This window comes from Myzus persicae, unplaced genomic scaffold (genome assembly GCF_001856785.1).
Source record: "Myzus persicae strain clone G006 unplaced genomic scaffold, MPER_G0061.0, whole genome shotgun sequence".
Classification (NCBI taxonomy): domain Eukaryota; kingdom Metazoa; phylum Arthropoda; class Insecta; order Hemiptera; family Aphididae; genus Myzus; species Myzus persicae.
The window spans coordinates 93,047-115,461 of NW_019104179.1; the positions used below are offsets into that span (position 1 = coordinate 93,047).

General features: G+C 31.7%; 2 protein-coding genes and 1 long non-coding RNA gene across 3 annotated transcripts; 2 read left to right on the top strand and 1 right to left on the bottom strand.

Annotated features, from left to right (window-relative positions):
• The first annotated feature begins 2,600 nt into the window (after nucleotides 1-2,600).
• LOC111039669 lies at nucleotides 2,601-4,345 on the top strand. The gene is made up of 2 exons (XM_022323262.1): nucleotides 2,601-3,490; nucleotides 3,548-4,345. Exons 1-2 carry the CDS (start codon nucleotides 3,414-3,416, stop codon nucleotides 4,281-4,283), a joined length of 813 nt encoding a protein of 270 aa, XP_022178954.1. The 5' UTR covers nucleotides 2,601-3,413; the 3' UTR covers nucleotides 4,284-4,345.
• A 435-nt stretch (nucleotides 4,346-4,780) lies between these two features.
• Nucleotides 4,781-5,460, bottom strand: LOC111039671. Its single transcript, XM_022323265.1, has 2 exons — nucleotides 5,024-5,460; nucleotides 4,781-4,890 (listed from the first exon to the last, which is right to left on the bottom strand). The coding sequence occupies exons 1-2, from the start codon at nucleotides 5,258-5,260 to the stop codon at nucleotides 4,798-4,800; spliced, it is 330 nt and encodes a 109-aa protein (XP_022178957.1). The 5' UTR covers nucleotides 5,261-5,460; the 3' UTR covers nucleotides 4,781-4,797.
• A 445-nt stretch (nucleotides 5,461-5,905) lies between these two features.
• On the top strand, nucleotides 5,906-22,206 carry LOC111039672. The gene is made up of 5 exons (XR_002605122.1): nucleotides 5,906-6,220; nucleotides 12,736-12,976; nucleotides 16,017-16,210; nucleotides 16,313-16,437; nucleotides 16,514-22,206. It is a non-coding gene; the product is annotated as an uncharacterized LOC111039672 (long non-coding RNA).
• Nucleotides 22,207-22,415: the final 209 nt, after the last annotated feature.

Genomic DNA, 22,415 nt, shown 5'->3' on the forward strand with positions numbered 1-22,415 from the left:
TGATTATGACGAATTTCATCAACAAATTTCAACGACAATAATTTAAAAAAAATACTTATAACTAGAGCGCGGATTTCAATTGAAATGCATTTTTTTTCCTAAATCCTTACGCAATGCTCAGTTTGGCAAAAATGCGTTTCAAGTGGTGTAGATTCATATAATTCAATTTTTATTTTGCATTTTTTTTTGTCGTCATAACTTCTTTAATGCATTTTTGGTCATTTTCGCTACTTTTAAGGTTATTATTTTCATATTTTCGAAAAATGTAGCATTTTTGGAGAGAAATAAAAAAATTTCAAGTATTCAATATTTTTCTTTTACTAAATTATTGAAAACTACACATTATCATCTGTTTCATATATGAATTGTGGTAAATAATAATAGTTGATGACGATAACAATAAAACGGACTACGTGTGTATAGTGTACATAGTGGGACTAGCCACACTATTAATATTCCCGTCAGAGGACAGAATTTCCGTTTATCAACGAAATATAGTTTTATACCTACATATCGTTCTAATCAGCTATTTCTATTATTGCTATCTTCTAAATATTCTATTTTTTATGTCATTAATTAAATTTTAATAAAATTAAAAAAAATGTTGTGCATTTTTTTACATCATTTTTCACATCTTTAGTACATTTTTTTACGTCATTAATTGAATTTTTTAGGTCGTAATTGCATTTTTTCTAAGACATTTTTAGGTTTTTTTTAGGGCATTAAAATCCGCGCCCTACTTACAACAATAGAAAGTTTCTTATACCCCAAAAAAAGTCAAAATATTATTAAATTTATGTATTGTGTAAAATATCTCAAAATAAACATTCGGTGTAAATTCCATATGCATCTACAAGTATGGTTTAAGAGTTACACCAAAAAACAATCGATTTTGTCGAAAACTGCTTTCGTGTGAAAATTCCCGTTTTATTTAATATTGTTATTCCCGATGTTTTCGAAAACTAGTTTAAAATATTTGAATAATTTGTAAAAACTTTAAATTTTGTTAGCCAATATCACGTTTTGACGTGAAAAATGTGTTGCAAGATGACTTACTTCAGTGATATTTTTTCCTAAAGTGTTACAACTAAATTTCAAAAACAATAAAATATTACAATAATTAGAGAATTTTGTGTTAACAACATTATAACTCAAACCTTAATAATTAAGAATTTTACTACACAAATTAGATAATCAAGAAAGATAGGTAATTTATTACCTATTATTGTAGTTCTGCAGATCAAAAATGCAAAATTACTCACACGGTTTGCAAAGTGCAAACATTATTAAAACTATAAATATTGATAAATCGGAAATGTCCGTTTTCGACCAAAAACGTACCCTTCCCTCTTCAGTAGATTCACTTTTCGACTAAATTAAAAAAGGTTGATTTCCTTTTCGACTCAAACGAAAAGTTTAATAATAATTAATACCATGCACTTCAAGTTTTTATGTTAAACTCAGCCACTTAGGTACACAAAACTACATAAAATATAAATAATAATAATATAGAATTGTTGTCAATAATTATTAAGTATAATACTAATGTGTTTAATACATAAAAAAATAAACTTATTAAAAATGTAAGTTGTATACTCGATACAAATTACATATACCTACCTATAAATAGTAGTTGCCATCACAATCAAACTCGGCGACCGATCAATTTTAAAAATTATTTTTGATACGTATGATATAAAGTATATATTAAACTTTTTGTTTTGGCTGAAAGATTTAAAGTACCACAACTCTGTCGAAAAAGGCAATTGCTCAATTTTTATATTTGGTCGAAAAGTGGATCGGCCGAAAAGGGAAGTGTACGTTTTTGGTTGAAAAACGGCCTCTACCGATATACGTATCATAATACTAAACACGATAATTCTGAACTTCAACTTGATATTTATTGGATTGCAAAAATAAATTTGACCTCAAAAGTATAAAAAATACATTCATTTACGAAAAATAACAATAACAGTGTTCTATACGAACTATACCTAATACTATAACTAATACCTATAGGCACCCAAGTACTAAGTAATACTGCACAAGCTACAGAGAATGTGAATTTTAAACCCTCTGAAACAATACTTCCATAGAAATTCATAGAAATTTAGCATACGACTTGCGAGTAAGGTATAGACAAAAAAAACCGAGAAACTAACATTACAAAATATAATCTCATTAAACAAGTAAAATTTATTTTAACCATATACCTAGTCTTATAACCTTTGTACGTAGATATTGTGTGCATATTATGCATTATTGTATCATTAACGCAACGAAATACTAGTAAATATACTGTAAAACAATAAAAAAATAAAACACAAATTTACACTCCAAACGATGTTGTAACGAACAATAATACACTTAAAATATTTAAATAACAAATAATATTTTTGAACATCACAACAGTTTCAAAGAAAATTGGATTTTAAAAATCTCAAACATGTTATAAAAAATGTATTACCTAACACTAAAATGCACTTGAACGTCTCGCCAAAGCCATTCAAGCGCAGTATGAACCCATTATGTACGCAAAATGCCAAAATGTAATCTGGTGGCCACACATATCCACAAAACTTCAACAAGCGTACCAACGCCTCTCAATGTTATTCTTAACAAAAAATCAGCTGCACAAAAAAAATGCTCACTACTAATCTACAAGTAACTATTTCGCCCCCTACTAACATATGCTTGTCCGGTCTGGGGTAACTGCTCAGCTATACATATAAGAAAAATTCAAATTTTCCAAAATAAAATCTTAAGAACAGTAACAAACGCACCATGGTTCGTACGAAACGCAAACCTTCATAAAGACTTCCAAATCCCCGAAGTCCAGGACCTCATAATAAGGGCCCTTGCTACTAATTTCCACAACTCACTTCAAAAATCAACAGGCTCGGTACACTTCAACCTTCGCATACGTCCACCACCTGTAAGACGTCTCAAACGCGGCCGTCCACAAGATTTTATCAACTAATAGAATAAAAAACTAAAAAGATTGAAAATTGAAAATATCTATAAATAACATAAAAAGATTTGAAATATTTTGAAAATTTTATCATCTATAGAAAATGCCAGTATAAAAATGCAGGGAAAATTTCATGTGTATACGTTAATTAATCATAACATTTTTTTTAAAAACAAATTAATATACAATTTATATAAAATTTCAAAAAGTATGTCTAACTTAATACCATTCTAAAGTCATTTCACTCAGATTTTAAAAAATAGTATAAAATCATGAAAAAATATAAATATGCATCAATATATTTCTTTCTATACCTACCTTCTTATCATTCTATTATTATTGAAATATTACTGAAATTACTGTTTTTACAGTTCTAGAACTGCAAAAAAAGTGGAAAAATTTAAAAGACAATTTTCGTAGAAAATGTGTTTCAAAGTCTGGTATGGCTGCTAAAAATGCAAAAGGTTATACTTATACTAAAGTATTAGAATTTTTGCGTCCGACAATGGAAAACAGAAAGTAATTAATTCAATGTAAAAATAGTATTTAAATAATATAATTTTTTTTTTTTTGTAGGACTGAGAGTAATATTTCTAGTGAGTCAAGCAACGAAGAAATTAGTGACCAAGATAGTGAAAGAGAAGATGAAATATTGATGATTGGCTTGAATGAAAGTGAAGTAGATGTCCAATCTCCTTCAACCAGCAAATTGTATGATAAAAAACAAAATAAAAAAATCGAAAACTCTTTTGAATCAAGTGAGAATAATAATTTAAGAACCAAACGTCCTTACTCACCTACTATCAGTAAAAAAATAAAAACTAAAAGCATCAAAAATGAAACAGCATTTGAAAACAAATTGATTTCCTATTTACATAATAGACCACAAGAAGAACCTGACCCTGACAAATTGTTCCTATTATCATTGTTGCCACAAATTAAACAAATCTCACAGGACAATAAAACTCAATTATATATTTATTTTTTAAATGGAATTCAACAAATAAGTCATATTTCTAATAATCCACAAACAGAGTTTCATTCTTCACATCCTCAAGGTTATTCCTCAAGTCCCTTGCAGACACCATTAAACGTACTCACTGATTCATCTCCTATTTTACACCATAAAGTAAACAATATTAACTCTCCATATCAGACTCCTATGTTTGCTCCTGTGCCACAGCATTATATGCAAAATAATCAAAGTTCACAATTTTCTCAGTCTACCCATTGTCCTGTAAATCTGCCCCAAAATCAGCCTATTACTCAAACACACCACAACAATCTTCCTAGCTATCATGAACATTCTTAATTAAAATACATAATATATCTTAAAATATATTTTATACATTGTTAGAATACAATATTATTATGTTTGAGTATATTTTTTTGTTTTATATTAAGATTTGAATTAATATTGTAAAATACAATATAATTTATAAAGGATGATTTTTTTTTTTATTAATATTTTATATATTGTTATAATACAATATCATTATGTTTGAAGTATCATTTTTTTTTTATATATGTTAATATTTGTATTTAATATTGTTAAATACTATATAATATATAAAGTATGATTTTTTTTATATTAATATTTTATATATTATTATAATACAATACTAAGTTTGAAGTATCATTTAAAAAAAAATTAATATTTTAATTTAATGTTTTGAAATACAATATTAATTTAATATAATTAATATATTGTTGTTTTTTATATTCAACTACAACTTACGAGTATTTTATGCATTTCATTTTTATTACATATNATTTTTTAGCAAACTTAAATACTGATTGTAAATCACATACTAATAATTAGTCACTTACCTTAATGTAACAGTTAGTCTTTCTTCAGGTGGAATAGATAACCGTAACACAGTATCTTGCTTTTTCAACTTTCTTCCAATGATATCTAACTGAATAATCAATTACAATTTAAATATAATATAACCAAACCCATGTTTTAAGAAATAAAATAGTAATTCAATTCAAGTTCTTTACACTTCATACGTATTTGATTTATATAAAATAATATAATTTGATACTTACCAGCTCATCAAATGTTTTAATTGACATACGGAAATATTTAAAAAACTCTTCTGGATATTTCCTTAATGTCAAAAAAGTTACTTGAAACTGTCCTTCACGCGGCCTTTTTAAGTTAAGTGGATGTACCCACCAACGACGCTTAATTTTTTTATCTTTTTTTTGTCTCATATTAATTTTATACAACGAATACACTATACAGACAGCTTCTGCATCATTTAAGTTATTTAAGGCGTCCATATTTTCAGTAAAAAGCAAAAATATAATTCCGCGATCGTGTGATGGTACTGAACGAAACTCGAGTTATGAACGATTGGCAAGTTCCGAGGCGTGCGTAGTGAAAAATATTTTTCCCGCGCGTTTGAAAACCGCGAACGTACGCTAGGTGTGTAAGATATAGATTCAGCGTTTTGAACGCTGCGTTTGAACGCCGCGTCTAAAACGCTAGGTGTGTAACCGGCTTAAAACTCTTATCATTTTATCTATTTTTTTTTTTTCTTCTTTGCATGTATTGTCTAATCAACCTTATCTTTACTATTGTTACTATTAACTATTGTTACCATGCTTAAAATTGTCATAAACTTATCTTTATATAGATGTAGATAGCCTGCTAGTGTCTTACTTAATAAACAAAAAAAAAAAATAATAAAAAATACGCAAAATGTAATTACCGGACTAAGCGAAAACATGAATCGATATTGAGTCGAAATTAAATCGCCGGCACTATATAATGTATGGACAATTAAACCGCTTTTATAAGCCATTACAACGCATGTTAGGAACTCCTTGTTTGATGTCATACGATTTTAACATCGGTAAGCAAAATTATAATTATCGCGCCGACGGCTGTGCGGCTCGGTGACGGCAGTCGGGTGCGACATATACCTCATCGTCCATAGTTCATCAGAATTATTCCATTCGTCACGATATCAATCATGCTACTGTAATTATTTATATCATCGCATTCGTTTCAAACGATTTTAACAATTTGAATTTATCCGTGAATGACGTTTAGACTTTTTACTCGAAATGAATATAATTATGTTAGTGTGACGATTTATGTCGTGAAACCGACAACGACTACGGATCCACCAAAGTGTCTCGAAATCAACCGACGGCCCACAACGGCCGACCGTGCAACGGGGCAGAAGAGCTGATGTTTTGGATTCTTTCGGGTCGATAGAAAATCCGATAAATCAGGTATGCAACTAGTCTATGTATATATATATATATATTATCGGTGGAGTACGATTGCCAGCGATTTATTTTTATGTTTTAAAAATAATATAATGATTTATGTAAAGTTTTGAATATTGACTTTGAACAATATCAGACAAATCATTACGCGCGGCTTGAACATAACGATATTGTTGTTTTAACGATTTTTTTACACTTAACACATCATCGTACCCGTGTACATCATGAGAGTTTACGATAAAGATCCAATATAAAAGTATGATCTTAAGTAAAGATTAGATATTCAAAAATTCATCTTCTCTCCGACTTGCCCTCAGCGAAGAAAACACAGAAGCTATATACAAATTCTTTTATTATATACATTTAAACAATAAGTTGTAAATATTTATAATTTCACATTGTTATAACTTTCTGTAGGCTAATAACCTAAGCTGTTGAAGCCTTATCATTAATAAAAAAAAAATAAAAAAAAAAGTATGATCCAAAATATAACCAGTTAGTGCTTTGTGATGGAAAGTCTGTCTGGCAGCGGCAATTGAAAGTACAATAAATAATCTATTATAATAATGTATATAGATATAGATCGCCTCAATCCGTATGGATATTTACCATGGATGTGTACCTATATATATTGTTTGTCAGTGAAAGCAGCAAAAGCAGTGCCCGATGCGAGTATCTGAATGACTATAGTCACCTACCCCCCCCATTAGCTTTGGTTTGTAATTTTTTCGAAGATCGACATTTTTGTATAGAAGTGTAAAATTAAAAAAAAAAATAATGATAAAAATCGTCGTTATTCATCATAATTAGAATTAATGTTAAATATTGCGTACCTTCGAAATAGACGTATTGACCAGGAACCGACCGCAGTCCACGGCTTTGGATAATAATTCGTACGACCCACCTGTAAATCTACTCGTCAGACTTGTGCCAGTTCTCGGTTGTTATCGTCGTTCACAGATACGAATATTTCTGCAGTGCCGCCTGTTATTCTGTCTATAGACGGTCATTTCGGTGTTTTCGTTCATAGTTTTCGGTCTACAGAGGACTGCGAATGTGTTTTTGTCACGTATAAAATATATATCTGGTTCAAAAAAAAAAAAAAAAATGGGTGGACGAGTGGGTGGTGCTTAAAAACTTCGAAGAATGATCGAACGGTTCTCTCGACAGTTTTTATGTCGCGAAAATATTTTCGAATAGAACAACTCGGCGAACCTTTTTTTATCTAGCCCGAGCTACATTTTCAAATTAAATTGCAAAACAAAATAAATTCTAATCAAAATGTACATTTTGAATTGCTCTTTTCTTTTTTGCTTTGCTTTCCGTGCTCTGGCCCGCCAGATTTTCATTTTCTAAAAATTGACCCTCCAGTAACTTTGAGTCGCCCGTCCCCGGCATCAGGTACCTATACCGCCGATGAAGACGGTGCGCAACCGTATGTGTCGCTGGTATATGCTACCCACTCGTTCGCGTTGTCTCCGTCTATTAGCGCACGTACTTGGCACAGCAAATGTCGGCTCACTAGTTTCAACATAGTTAGTTTCGATTTTAGAGGGAATCGATGGCCCGCTATCAAACGTTTAGGTAACGAAATTATCTATATGTGCTCGGGCGTCGAATTCCGTCCGATATTTTGATTGCAAAGCGAGTTATGATTGTTTTTAGTTTTTGATCACTGCTGCAGCGTGCTCGAAAATGAAAATATCGAAACATCTCTGACGCTCGAGCTCAGATAACGCGCTTATATTTATCACTTTGATAGTATAATTTACTCTGATAATATCGAAACTAGTGAACGAAAAATTGCTATACGCCGCACGTAGTCTGTAAGACGGAGACAACAACACACACACACAATGTGTCTATATTATATAATATTATACACACCCGCCAGTGGCCATATACAGAATAAAATATTAGATACGAGTTATTATATATATTATTGCACTGCGTCAGCGAATTTATACTGTCGCGCTGGCATGATTTAAAATATGGTCTGCGTATGTATATCGTGCACGCGCAGGAAAAAAATGTCTACGAAGCTCAAACGCGGAGGCGTCTGAAGAATTCCGACGAATACTTAGGGCGCACTTGCAGGTCTCGGACACTTCGACGGAGGTGCTATTTGCATAATATAGTAGTGTCAGCAGTACACAACATCACTGGTTGACAAAAAAAAAAAAACAAAAAAAAACAATCATTGCACTGGGTATTGTTTTTGTGCCGCACGCTATATGATTTGAGTTATAATAACGCACCAAGAGGAGACGCCCAAGTGGTTGTTACCGAGGATTACCGTCCCACCCCCCCTCCCGCCATGTCTGACAAATAGCTCAATCGCTGTGTCCTTTTTAAAAATATTCGAAACCAGCATATTATCTCAAAGACAATATATATAATGTTCTAATACGTCCTCAAGTCATCTTAATTTTTTGTCGCTCGCGGACACCCTTCGAAATAATCTCTGAAGCCGCTGCGGACCTCGAAGTTTACGAACAAACAATTATTATTTTTAAAAACCGAGTTTTTTCACGCGATGTGTATTGATTGAAAAATTAATTTTAATTTTAGTATTTTTCCACTACAAATTGTACAAATAAATCGACATTCAACGGTACGTTAAAAAAAATAATTATGATTAATGTGCTGACGGTGTTGCATTCTGCTAAAAGTTTCGACGTTTCACTCTCGATGTACCGGATGTAGCTGTAGTTTTAATGACCGCCAATCGGAATCTGTATTTTGCCACCGGTTTCTGCGCAAGCGCATTCGTATTCAAATGTGCGTTGCTTTTTTGCAGAAATATGCGCAGGGGAAAATATTAATAATATTAAGACTTGCACTGCTTTATTTGATTACGTCATTGCATGCTACGTATACTTTTAAATTATCGTACTTACCTACGGAGGCGGATCGGTGATTTTTTTCAGCCCAGAAAATACGAATCAAAGGCAACACTATCGTTTCCTCAAATATTTTGTAACCGATGTAGACATCGACGTTCCGTACAGTATAAGTAGCTGAAAGTCAGTCAAATCGTATAAACATTTTCGAAAAATACATTTTAATATTTTACCAATATCTCTTGTCTGAATTATTTATCTACAATGTATTCACTGAATATGTTAACACAATTTTATCCACGAATCACCATCATTAATTACTTGTTGGCTATTATAAATATTGTCATATCGACTATGATTTTATATTAAAATATTGTGATATGATTTTTTTTTTATAAATATTTATTAATTTACAATCTACGTGCATATTCATGTCATCGCGATCTCCAAACATTGCATAATATTTCCATGAGTATTTACAAAAAAAAAATATTTTTTTACAATGTTTTAATTATAATGCCACCTGCTCATCGCGACTATAATTATTATCTCTACCAGGGGTAGCGAACATTTTTCGAGTGAAACGACAAAATTTTTAAAATATGATCACGTGCTCCCGTCGAAAAAAAGGTCTTTTTACTAAGAACATTAAAAGGTTTTTATTTAGTTACATTTTATTACTCGTTTATCCGTTAACCGTTTGTTTAATGAGATATATTCTTAAATAAATTAACGTTAGGTGTTAAATTTTATTTTACTAATAGTTATTACTTTTTACTATTTATAATATTATGTTTTTAATGCGATTTCTGTTATTCTTTTTTTCAAAGATACCAACTTATACGGTTAATTTTTCAAAATATGTCGAGAAAAATATTTTTTTTAATTATAACAATATAGACTCGAATACTCTATATAGATACAAACACGCATGTTGTGTGTGCATACGGCCAAAATGATGATAGCTTCGTGGACCCCGAGGGGACCTCACGTTAATATTTATTTACCAAGCACTCGGTATTAAAGAACCACTGATTTATTTTCCATTGACCGGGCACTAAATTAGGCCAAGACCGGGTAAAAGCACAGGACAAGCTATCAAAACCGTATCAAGCTATATTTATAGTTTTTTTAAAATTGTAAAAATAATGTGATACTTCTGCGTACATATAGGTAACTGGATTTATAAAAACCATATTGTTTTGATAATATAGACCAGGGATGGCAAACCTTTTGAACACTTCGTGCCCAAAATCGCGCCTTTTTTTTTTTAGAGCGTGCCACGAAAAAAAAATTATATTTTATTATATTATAATTTGATTGTATAACTAATGTATTAGTATAAAAAGGTTAGTTCAGGTACATAATAATAATTATTATAATAACATTGCCTTGTTGATTATTTATTTTGATGTGATTTTCGTCATTGAACACTTGTTGCCAACCCGTTGATGTTTGGTTTATATAATTAGTAACTTTTAATAAAGTACCTACACGCGGCACTGCATTCATCAGTTAATCGTTAATGGCCGATATAAGCCGTAAGCTTTTTACCTATTATCCACAATATTATTTATTGTAAATATACAATAGTAAACATTTTCGCGTGCCCACGAAATCTTTTCGCGTGCCATGGATTTGCCATCCCTGTTATAGACCATAATATTATTATAATGTTGCAACAATTTTTTAACAAATTCATTCTAAAATCAGTAGCCCGTAAAAAATGTTTTACGTCCATATTTAAAAAATAAAATGGACTAGTCGCTACACAAATCTGTGATCAGGTGTCAATAGTGTACTTCGTCATTGAGTTAGAGGGATACCAGTAGATAGTATACGCAGTGTGTTTATCGTAAATACATACTTATTATACAAAGAACGTAGGCACATTTTAAAAATAGAGTTTATTATGATTACTTCGATAATTGAGTACATCGCAATGTCGCATAGGTATGATTTTGGTTTCTTAATTGCAAAATCGTTATTAATGTTGACTGTGTGCCTGGAACAGCACTGCCATATAGAGTTATATTTTGAGTATGAAATTGTTTTTTTATTGACAATATACATAACCGCATCCAACCTGACCACATTTTGGGGCGAATCGATTAAACTACTTACGCTCATCGCAATGTCAAAAAATATACTTAGCGCCTAATTAACTAATAGGACGGTCTTTGCCCGGAATCGTTATATATGTCGTTGAATTCAAATTTAACACATCCATTACAAATACCCACATGACACCTAATGCACAGCAGAGCGATACCCACTCACCCACCTTTTCTCAATGTTGACCCTCCTGAGTACCAACCACGTTCATTTTACTGCCATTAAACATACCGAAGTCGAAGATTGAAGCATTTTTACTGCTCGAAAGTCCAACCATTCTAGTGACAGAAACAAAAAATTAAATAAAAAAGAACATTTCAACCTATACTTATGAAAAGCTGAGAGTCAATCAAAAACAGGAATTACCTACGATGGTAAAAATAAAATCAATTGTTATTACTTATCATAGTAGTAGTCGTCACTAGAAGTTATGACAGAAAATATATTTAACGAAATTCCAAGTACCTATGTAATCAAAAAAAAAAAATGATGACCTACTATACACCTAGGTACCTACACTACCTACACCTACACTAGTGACCAAATATATAATTATATTTTGCCTCGAGTATCTGCAATATTACCGAGTATATCAAACAACATTAATTTAAAAAAAAATCGGACAAGCAGCCAGAAGGTAACCGCTCTGATGTATACCTACAGTGAGTGTTGTGTCCCTCTTCATTGAATGAGTTACTGTTATAGTGTCATTGCAATGTACCTATGGGTTAAATTTGAATTCAATGACAAATCATTGGATGGACACGAAAAATGATTCCGAACAAAGATCGCAGTCTGCCAGTCTATATTACCATTGGCATATTTTTCGATGTATTATTATACCGCTATAATATGATGGTAATATTTATATTTATTTTAATGATATGTTAGGTTGAATTAATTTTTGCGAAAAACATGAATACATATTACATTTTATTATTATAATAGGTAGTATATTGTAATACTTATATCATATTATATATTGTTGTTATTAACTTCTGTGTCAATGCCGACTTAACGTAGAACGGCGTGAATATAAATGGGTTCATATAGGTAGTATAAAATTAATCAAAATATTTTGAAAAAGTCATTATGCATAATATGACATTTAATAATATACGTAAAAGTTTCAAGTCCCTTCGAACAACAACTTGAAATCACAACAGCATAGGTAACTAAAAACTAAAATCGATCTTCTTCGTTTAAGTGTATTCAGTTTTGTACAAATTTGAATTTCAAATGTCCATATATTATATTAAAAACCGTGCTTATATATTTTTTGATTTTTTACGAACTACTTATGACGAATCTGTGTTTCATTTTTAAGACTTTGGTTTTTAATTGCAATTTTACACACATTTGACGTTCGGAAATAGTTGCGATTTTAACGAATTTGTCAATATCTGAACTTTAAAAACGCTCAATCGATAATTGTGTATCTAGATTTAAATTGAAAAAAAAATCGAAAATCGAAAATTCCAAACGTCAATAAATATCTTGGCCAAAATTAGACACAATATTTTTTAAATAACACTGATGATACTTACATTTTTTTTTCAGTTTGTAAAATATGGAAGAAATACGTTCATATAATATTCGTCATCGACGACCATTCAAAGCAATAATTCTTATTTGAGTTGCCGAGAACGTAACACGAGCTATGGTTACTTTGATGTTACTAATTTAAAATGCGTACCGTGTGTTTCACATACCTATGTGGACGTTCTTCAGTTTTGAGGAGGACAAATATCACACGCCTACAGGTTGTACCTACCCATACATTTGAAATCTTCGCCTTCCAGTAAGTTTGCTTGTACATTTATATGGTTACACATTTTAATGTATGATGATGAAGTCTATATGGGTCTCAAATATTTAAATAATTATATGCATGTTATTCTATGAATAATTCTGTGGTTGGGAGCCAAAAACTGATATGTGAAAAAAATTCGATTTTCAGGTTATACATCATGTCATGCGTAGCAACTGATGAATATTTTTGGCTGTAGTCAATTTGCACCAAAATTGACCCAAAATATATAAAACATGTGTAATTTGCACCATTTTTTTTAAAATGCGTTTGTAATTTGCACCAAAATAAGGGTAAGCAATTTGCACCACCCTCAGGTAGTAAGAAATAGGAATTGTAATTTGCACCAAAATTAAAAACGATTATTATTTCGATAGTATACAAAAAAATTTGGTCGATAGTACCAACTTACAAGTTTCTATATTCTAATATAACTTAAGCTTAGTTTTTATCTATAAAATAGCTGAGCGTATATTATTGTAAGCTTATAGAAAATCGTATAGTTATGAATAAAAAAAAAAGTTGTCCAATTAAAATAATTATGTGTTAAATTAAAAAAACATGTATAATGTAAATGTAAATGTATACAAAAAAGTTGGCCAAATATAATAATTATAATATGTAAAATTAAAAAAAAAAACTAATTTACCTATGTTGCATTTTGATATCATTTTATGTTTCGCAGTTAATTGAAGGTGGAATAATCTGTAAATAATAATTTATAGTTGGAAAAAAATAAACTTATGTAGGTACATAATATTAATTATTGCTGTTATACTTCGCTGTTTTAATACTTACACGTTTTTTGTATTTGTATGCAACTAATGCAATGAATGAAGTTCTTGAAATCAATTTATTATTATACTGGTCCAAAGCAGCTTGAATTTGTTTCGTCCGTTGACATGTTTGAGAAGTTATTCTCGGAGTTATATGTAAACTTGAAAGTTTTATATAAGTATCTGTTTGAAAATCTGTTAGAACTTTAATGAAATTGAAAATTTGTGGGTGTGGATGATAAAACTCTGCGTTAAATTTACTGTGAAAGGATTCACATGCATTCGTTGTATGTGTCGACGACGATGATGCAACTGCCCAAATATACGGTGGAAATAATGAATTGATGTCTATATAATTGTCAGTCAAATAGTCAGCAAACATTTGAAATTTTATATCGTGTGGTATTGTTGACATAAAGTCATCAACAAAACATGAGCCCACTTCATTAGGATTTAAAAATATTAATCCAAAAATATTATTCAACCATTCACCTTCGGGGGTTTTATTATTTTTATATACGCTTTACATAGTCCTAAGTTTTGTATTTTCCTGTACCAAGACTGTGTTAAGTGAAAACGACATCCAAAGATATTAACATTGTTCCAAACTTCTCTTAATGCGATATGAATTGATTCTTCAAAATCGCATATAACTGTTGTAGGTTTTAATATTAGACCAACATTTTGACATTCAAGTACCAAAATATTTAAAAAATGTGTATACGTTTGTTTTGTTTTATTTGGTAACAGCGCAAATACAAGAGGAACATAATTATTATTAAAATATCCATGTAAAGTAAAAAGTTGAGTGAATAATTTCGGACAATAATCGAATGTCCCATCAAGATAGATTGTTTCACTTTTGCATAAAAAATCAATGTTTGTTTTGCAAGAAAATATAATTATATTTTTATCAGAATCGTTTGATAATATAAACGGTTCACCTGTGTGTGTTTTGATATCCATTGTTAACAGCATTGAATGTACTTCATTCTGTGATACTGGAAATTTTGGCAATATCTTCCTCTTCGTATTATATATATTACGTCTTAAATCCGAAATATCCTTAGTAGTGATAACATTGGAATCTGTTGAATTTTGCACTACATTTCTTAAAATTTTGGCTGGTTTTTCATATGGTGATTCTCGTGCTTTTATTTTGCACAATTGGTTTAATTTATAAACGTTTAAGTTTTTCTCGTTGTGATTTACATGTACACTTTCATCAAGGACAATCGTCAAATTTTCACCTGTAGTAAACAATTTTGCTGAACATTTTCATTTTTCTCTGTGTACAACGCCAACGAATTATATTTGTAGTTTTTGTTTTATATGCAAAATAAAAAGTATGGTTATCGTATTCTAAAATATCTTCCCCGCGATTACTTTTAATTAACTTAACTTCCATATTTCAAGAAAAAAATTAAATACTGCAATACAAAAATGTTACGTTAAATTACGTATTACGACGAAACGGCAAGACTAAACGTATAGCTTAGTTGATATTTGATCAAAATAATAAACTGATATACATTATATAAATATATATATAACGCGATATAACGCGATTACGACCGACAATTGGACGTAAAACGTCAAACTATTACCAGATAAGGTGAAAAATCCCGAAAAATTATTATTGTCATTCGTGTTCATCTAGTCTTGACGTCGCGTCAACGAGAATATCGAGTAATAACACTATCGATACTAATGATACTATCGAAAAAATAATCGATTTTAATTTTGGTGCAAATTACAATTCCTATTTCTTACTACCTGAGGGTGGTGCAAATTACATACCCTTATTTTGGTGCAAATTACAAACACTACTTTCGACTACCTGGAGTGGTGCAAATTACATATCTTTAATTTGGTGCAAATTACAAACTCCCATATTTTTTTGTGTCCAAATGTGATATCTGTAGGTTAGGTTATCTATCATCAAACGAAATATTCGACAATAATAAAAATTATATATAAAAAATAGTTTGTGTCTTTCTACGGTTTGTCACTTATTATACTTGAAAAACATTTTTATTTGCGGCAAAACACGATAACACGATCCACGCGACGTATAAAAATATAATTTGTAGCACGAAATAGCGATTGATAAGTTTAAAACGAAGTATACAGTTGTATACAATTTTTAAATTTCTCTCCTTGTTGACTTTCTTCACACACCTATAAGCTTTTGGCTCTCTACTACAGAATTGTATTATTTAATTATAATAATTTAAAACAATTACCTATTTCAGTAGGTAGGTACCATTAGTCTTATGAGACCACCGCGTACTCGGAAGCCTTGAGTTTATTATACGTCACAAGTCGACAGATCCATAAGATTCTAGTTAATTATTGGGAGAAGATATTGATGGCAATGAGAAATGTGTTGTGAGTATTATTCGCGCAGATTGCTATTCTTCCATCACTGAATACGATACAAAACCATGTAAGTAGTATTTTTAAATGTATTATTTTGTTTTCTCCTGTATATTTTAATTCTCCGCCGACTTCATTTTTGAACTGGAACTCATTTCGCAATTTCATACAGTATTCATCGCAGTAATGAAACTCATACCAAATGAATGACAAGTTTGTACGAACCATTTTACTGCGTGGGAGGTACCCTAAATTGTTCAACAGTTGTTTTCCCGACGAACCTTACACAGCACTACAGTAAATGAATACATTTTATTTAAAACTGTGACTATATTGTTAGAGTAATATTGTTTTACGTTTTGCTTGTAATTAGAATTTGGCCGAAGTTTCTCGTGGTTGACACACACCAGAAAAACGACATTGGATCAACGTTCGTGGGAGATCGCTAGCAGTCGAAGATTATATTTTGAGAGACGTACACTCCGAAGACAATCGGACAGGTTATAGTAAATTTTGGTACGAACATTATAAAGACGACCGTCTGTACTCAATATTATGTACGTGCAGATCAATATTATAGTGGTAATAATATAAGATCACGGGTTGTAAATATTCTTAAGTAGGTACATAAAAAAAAAAAAAACAAAAAAAAAAATGCGACCGTTCGAATTAAAAGTGTCTGAATAGTGAGTTATATGTAAGGTCACGTAAGGTGCTCGTCTTAAAACAGTAGTTGAAGTAGGCCGGACGTAATCTGTGCGATTCCAAGCACACGTGCACAGCAGGTGTCGTTCAAAGTCGGTGAAGTTATTTAAAAAAAAATAACTCAAGTCACTGTACTACGATTTACAGATGATTACTGACGCGTCGTTTATGTCGCGCTCGACGGATTTGCTCAGGTATAGACGGAACACCGGAACGTAGAGTACGATAACATAAATCGTTGGCGTGGCCGATCAGTCGAGTTCGAATCGCGAAACAGAGACAACAGTCGTCTCTACGTTTTTGAATTGTTGAGTGACACAACAATTCAATATTGTTTCAACTCGTACTCTTGCGATATTCAATACACTGCCCCCGAGAACAGGGTTACTCGGGTGATAGTGTACCGTATAATACGTATTATTATTTATCACCATTCAGATGTTTGATAGACCTCTTATGCGTCGCTGCACAGTGTTCGATTGCGTTAGCTTACGAACGCAGGTCATTCAGTTTCTAGGACCTGTAAAATATAACTTAGAAAACTTTATTCGTACAAATTCAACAACCCGGTTCGGAAGATCGGTTATTCGTGTAGTGGGAATAACCATAACCACCCACTCCTTAACTGGGTGGAATTAGGTATGAATTACGACAGCCACTTAAGGTTAAATAAACGAGGTAGGCGTGTCGCATTACACAGTGTAACGTGGTCAGGGGAACCTTGTTACAATAATAGTTATCCAGAGGAGGTTTTCTATTCTTCATATGGATAAGTTTTCCGTAGCTGGGGGTTAGAGCCGTGTATGAGGTATTATTTCATCAATAACAATCAGAGACGTTTGGTTTAAAGTTCAGTACACAAATAAATAGACAATTATTAAATTAAGCACTTTTATTAAAATATTTACGTAAAGTGGTAGTCGAGTCACACGACCACCGCTAACTGACCATCTTCCTGTTTTAACAACTGACTTATATACACATCTTAAATTTTGATGAATAATGTAAAAATTATTGAATAATTCGTTTACAAAATAAATGTCTTCTTAACCTAGTTTTTACATACTAAAATTTCTTTTTACTGCATCTTGCATAATTTATATTATTGTTATCCTAGCCTACTTGTATGATTTTTTTGTTGTTTAATTTTATTTGTTATGATATTTCTTATTACCTATAATTGTTTACTTAACCTAATTTTTAAGTAGTAACAATTAAAAGCTTATTACAACAGCACATAGGTATAATATATGACAGATATGTGAATATAAATGGGATCCGGCCTGTAGATGATGACGTGCCGCGAGTGTGGATCGTCGATGGGGCCGTCGGATCGTCGCGGAGTCGACGTTGCTGTTGTCGTTGTGTCGCACACACCCTCCTCACACACCGCCGCGGTCATAATATTATATACACCGCTGCCGTGTGCCTAAAACCCTTGGTCAGCAGTCAGCTGCGATCCCATTCCTCACACTAAGCATATTAGGCAGCTGGTGCCCTACTTCAGGAATGATGTACGATGCCGATAGACGGCAATCGTTACAATATCAAATCGACAACTGTCTGCGACACGGGACAGTCCCCGTCGCTTTTTTTTTTTTTTTTTAATACCCTCATTTTCAAGGCTATTTACGCATCAGAATTATCGCGTGCTTTTGATTCCAAGAAAAAGAAAGGAAAATTAAAGTAGCCATATAATGACAGATAATCTTTGTCAGGGGTTTGTCGGATGTTGAGTTTGGACGAAGTCACAATTTTTTCAAAACCTTCCCCGATCTTTTCGTCAATTATCCGATTTGTTACTGTTTCTAATTCTTTTTTTTATTTCTGCGGTATTTGTTTATGTTAAGCGGGTTTTCATTATTTTTCAGTTTTTTGCGAGTTGAATTAAACCCTTTTTTTTATTGATTTCTTCAGCTTTTCAATAGTATTTATTTGGTCGTCTGCACATCTTGGCGTGGTAAGTAAAACTGTAGGTACTACTTTTCAGTATTTCTACCGTTTTCGAATCGAGTTACTTCTTATACAACGAAACAGTGTTCATTTTACCTTTTCTAAAATCAATTATGTTGTTTTTTTTTTATATTTATTTTTTATTTAATAGTAATAATTGACAATATGAATAAGTCTGATGATATAATACCCATATAATTTTTAAATTGACCAATCGTTGATCACCACTATTTACTACACCACTATGGTCGTACTTCGCCCATCTTCTGTATCTGAAACTTAACTTTTAGGTTAACATTTTACATATATTCTTATGGCTTATACTGAAAAAAAAATTAAGTACATGTATGATTATTTAATAATATTACACTATCCTAAAACACCAATAATTCCAAGGCGTTTGTTAATTATTACCATTATTTTTTTGTATAATTGTTCATATTAGTCGTGTGTCATGTTACCAAATATTAATTTGATATTTTATCGTTGAAGTCTTTGAAATTGTGATGCAATGTGATTGCTCGTGTATTAAATTTCGGTTGACTAGAGAAACAAAAAAATAATAATATTATTAATGCAATAAAAGCGATTTCCTTATATTTATACTATTATACTATAACTACTACATGTCCAAAATGTATATTTATATTGATAAGTAATAAATTAATATAGAAATATAACACTACCTACTCGTTTTTCTTACTTATGTTATTTCTTTATTTCCCCGACTTTTAAATTGATTTAGTTGGCTAACATGTTTATTATCGTTTACGAACTGTCCATTTTTAGTTATTTCCACTACGCACGTAACCTCTGATATTTGTCGTACAATCTCGAATGGTCCCCCATATCTATACGCAAGTGTCGATCCTTTATTTTCTGTCTTTACTAATACTTTTTCACCTACCACAAATCTGATTTGTTTTTTTGGGTGGGTGAGTCATAATGTTTTTTATTCTTTAGAAACTTTTCCTCCGGTAATTTCGGTACGCCTCTTAAACGCTGCACCTTGGCTGGTTCAATAACAATTTAACTCGCCCTGATTGAATAAACGCGTCTTGTTTGAATTAATGGTTCTTTTGATCCGCTGCCACCAATGTTACAAGTCGGTTGACCGTAGCCTCGTACTTGTAGAGTTTGTATATAGATTTAGTAAATAAAGTAACAAACACACGTTTAATATTCAATTCATAAAGTTTATTGCGTTCTGAACATATACAGACAATGGCACTATCTCCATTCTCCACTGACTGTCTTACCATCTTAATGTTCCTTATATCTAAACTTATGTAGGACAATCCCTCCTATATAAAAAGTGCTTATTCGCAGTTTCGGGATTGTACCTGTTTACACTAATTCACAATAATCATTTCATTTCGTAATTCTAAATGTTTTATAAATACTACATTTCTAATTTTTTTTGTCGTATACGCCACGCAAAGGCTTGACGTATATAACAGATATGTTTCGGTTTCCGATTCTCTAACCGTCAAACAAGTAAATTATCGATACCTGCTGTATGAACTTTATTTAAATTATTCTTTTGGTGACCACGATGACGAGTACTGCACAAAAGATAATTAAACGAGGTCCAAACAGGTTTTACACAATACAACTCTAAAGTTACTTTACTCTCTAACAACTGACCACGATAACGAGTACTGGATGTTTGAGAGTGAGATATCTTTAACCTAGGCAAAGTCTTACTCTTTCTCGACTGACCACGATAACGAGTACTGGACGAGAAAGTAAGTATTACAGTGTCTTACTATCTTTTTCAAAAGTGTTTTCCACCACCGACGTCTCTTTAGACGTTTTCAAGATAAAATACTCTAAAATAGTCGTAAAGAAAAACAGTAACACTTGGTTAAAAGAATTAAATATAATATATAAAAGAATATCAAAAAAAACAAATAATAAAAAAGAAACGTCAAATACTGCTCGTTAGCCACGACAATGCGTGAACCAAAAACTGAACAGCCCCGCTCCCGTCGCCTTATGTAGTCGTAGCAATTTTGCTGATTCGGCTTGATTAAATTTCGCATCATTGTTTTGATTTTTATAATTTTATTATGTATATGTACAACAGTTTACTAACTGCTACATCCTTACTTACCTATGTTTAATAATATCAGTTCATAACAATACACACAAAAATTTATTTTACTTTAACTTGTAAAAACTTCAAAAAAAAATCGCTTTTCTGGTTACAACGCCCGAAAAAAATGTGTACAATTATTGTACACAAAAACAAATAAAAAAACTGAGAAAAATCTAATAGCGCCAAGGTTGAGGTACCAGGGCGCACACACAAAAAAAAATAAATAAATAAAAGTGTCTCCGATCGTGATTCGAACTACGTTGGGCGCCACTGTCGTATACGCACTTTTCAAGTGATATACCGGATTCTAGGAGTACGGCAAATCGCGTGACTACTCAAACAATAAAACAAATAATTTTTCGGGTCGGAAACACTTTAATTATTTTTTAAAAACTAAATGAACAAAAGGTTGCCCGTACAGCAATCGTCGCCTCTTCCGTGTGCACGTCGATGGCACGCTCTCGACAACACACCCGGCGACGACGGGGACTCCTCGTTCCTGCCCGTGCGACAGTCTTATAATATCTAAGTAATTCTTGTCACCTCAGCACATTTAGCTTCCCAGGCTTGACCTATCCTGATATCTTAATTGCTAAAAATATTCCCACCCAAGAAAAATAATTATGCCGACGACTGTCGACAATATACGACACTAAGCAAAGTACACGACGAACGTATATATAATGTATTGGTTATTAAATATTAATGTATAAACGTAATATATTTATGTTTAAGTAATAGCGTATTAGCTTTGTAAATACTATTGTGGAAACAACTGTATTTACATTCATTATTTTTGATTCCGGCTTCATCGCACACCTCCAGCATGTTGCCAATTGTCGTGATTATTTTGTATTCCAATTGAATCGTATGGCATATACATATATGTCACAGATCATACCCCTTCTGTTTTATTATTTTCGTAGAATTATTCAATTTAGATTTTTATATATTTCAAGTCTGAAAGACGAGCGAGTGGTGTGAAAAATGTTGACCTAGGTATGTTTGTATGTTAATTTATTGTCGTGTGGTATTACACTATTAGTATTAATGTTGTCATTATTATAATACAACCGTAATGCATTAAATCGTATTATTACGGTTAGCATTGTCATTGTTTTTAGGTAGTGATGGTTTCATTATAATGTGTCGTAAAGGCTTGACGTATATACGTATAACAGATATATTACGGTTTCCGATTGTCTAACCGTCGAACGAGTAAATTATCGACACCTGCTGTATGAGTTTTATTTAAGTTCTCCTTTTGGTGACCACGATAACGAGTACCGCGCAAAAGGATAATTAAAATAGAAGTCCAACAGGATTTACACTATACAGCTCTAAGGTTACTTTACTCCCGAACAACTGACCACGATAACGAGCACTGGATGTCCGAGGGTGAGATGTATTTTACCTAGACAAACTCTTACTCTTTCTCGACTGACCACGATAACGATGAGTGCTGGACGAGAAAGTAAGCACTACAGTGTCTAATACTACCTGTTTTTTTAAAAAG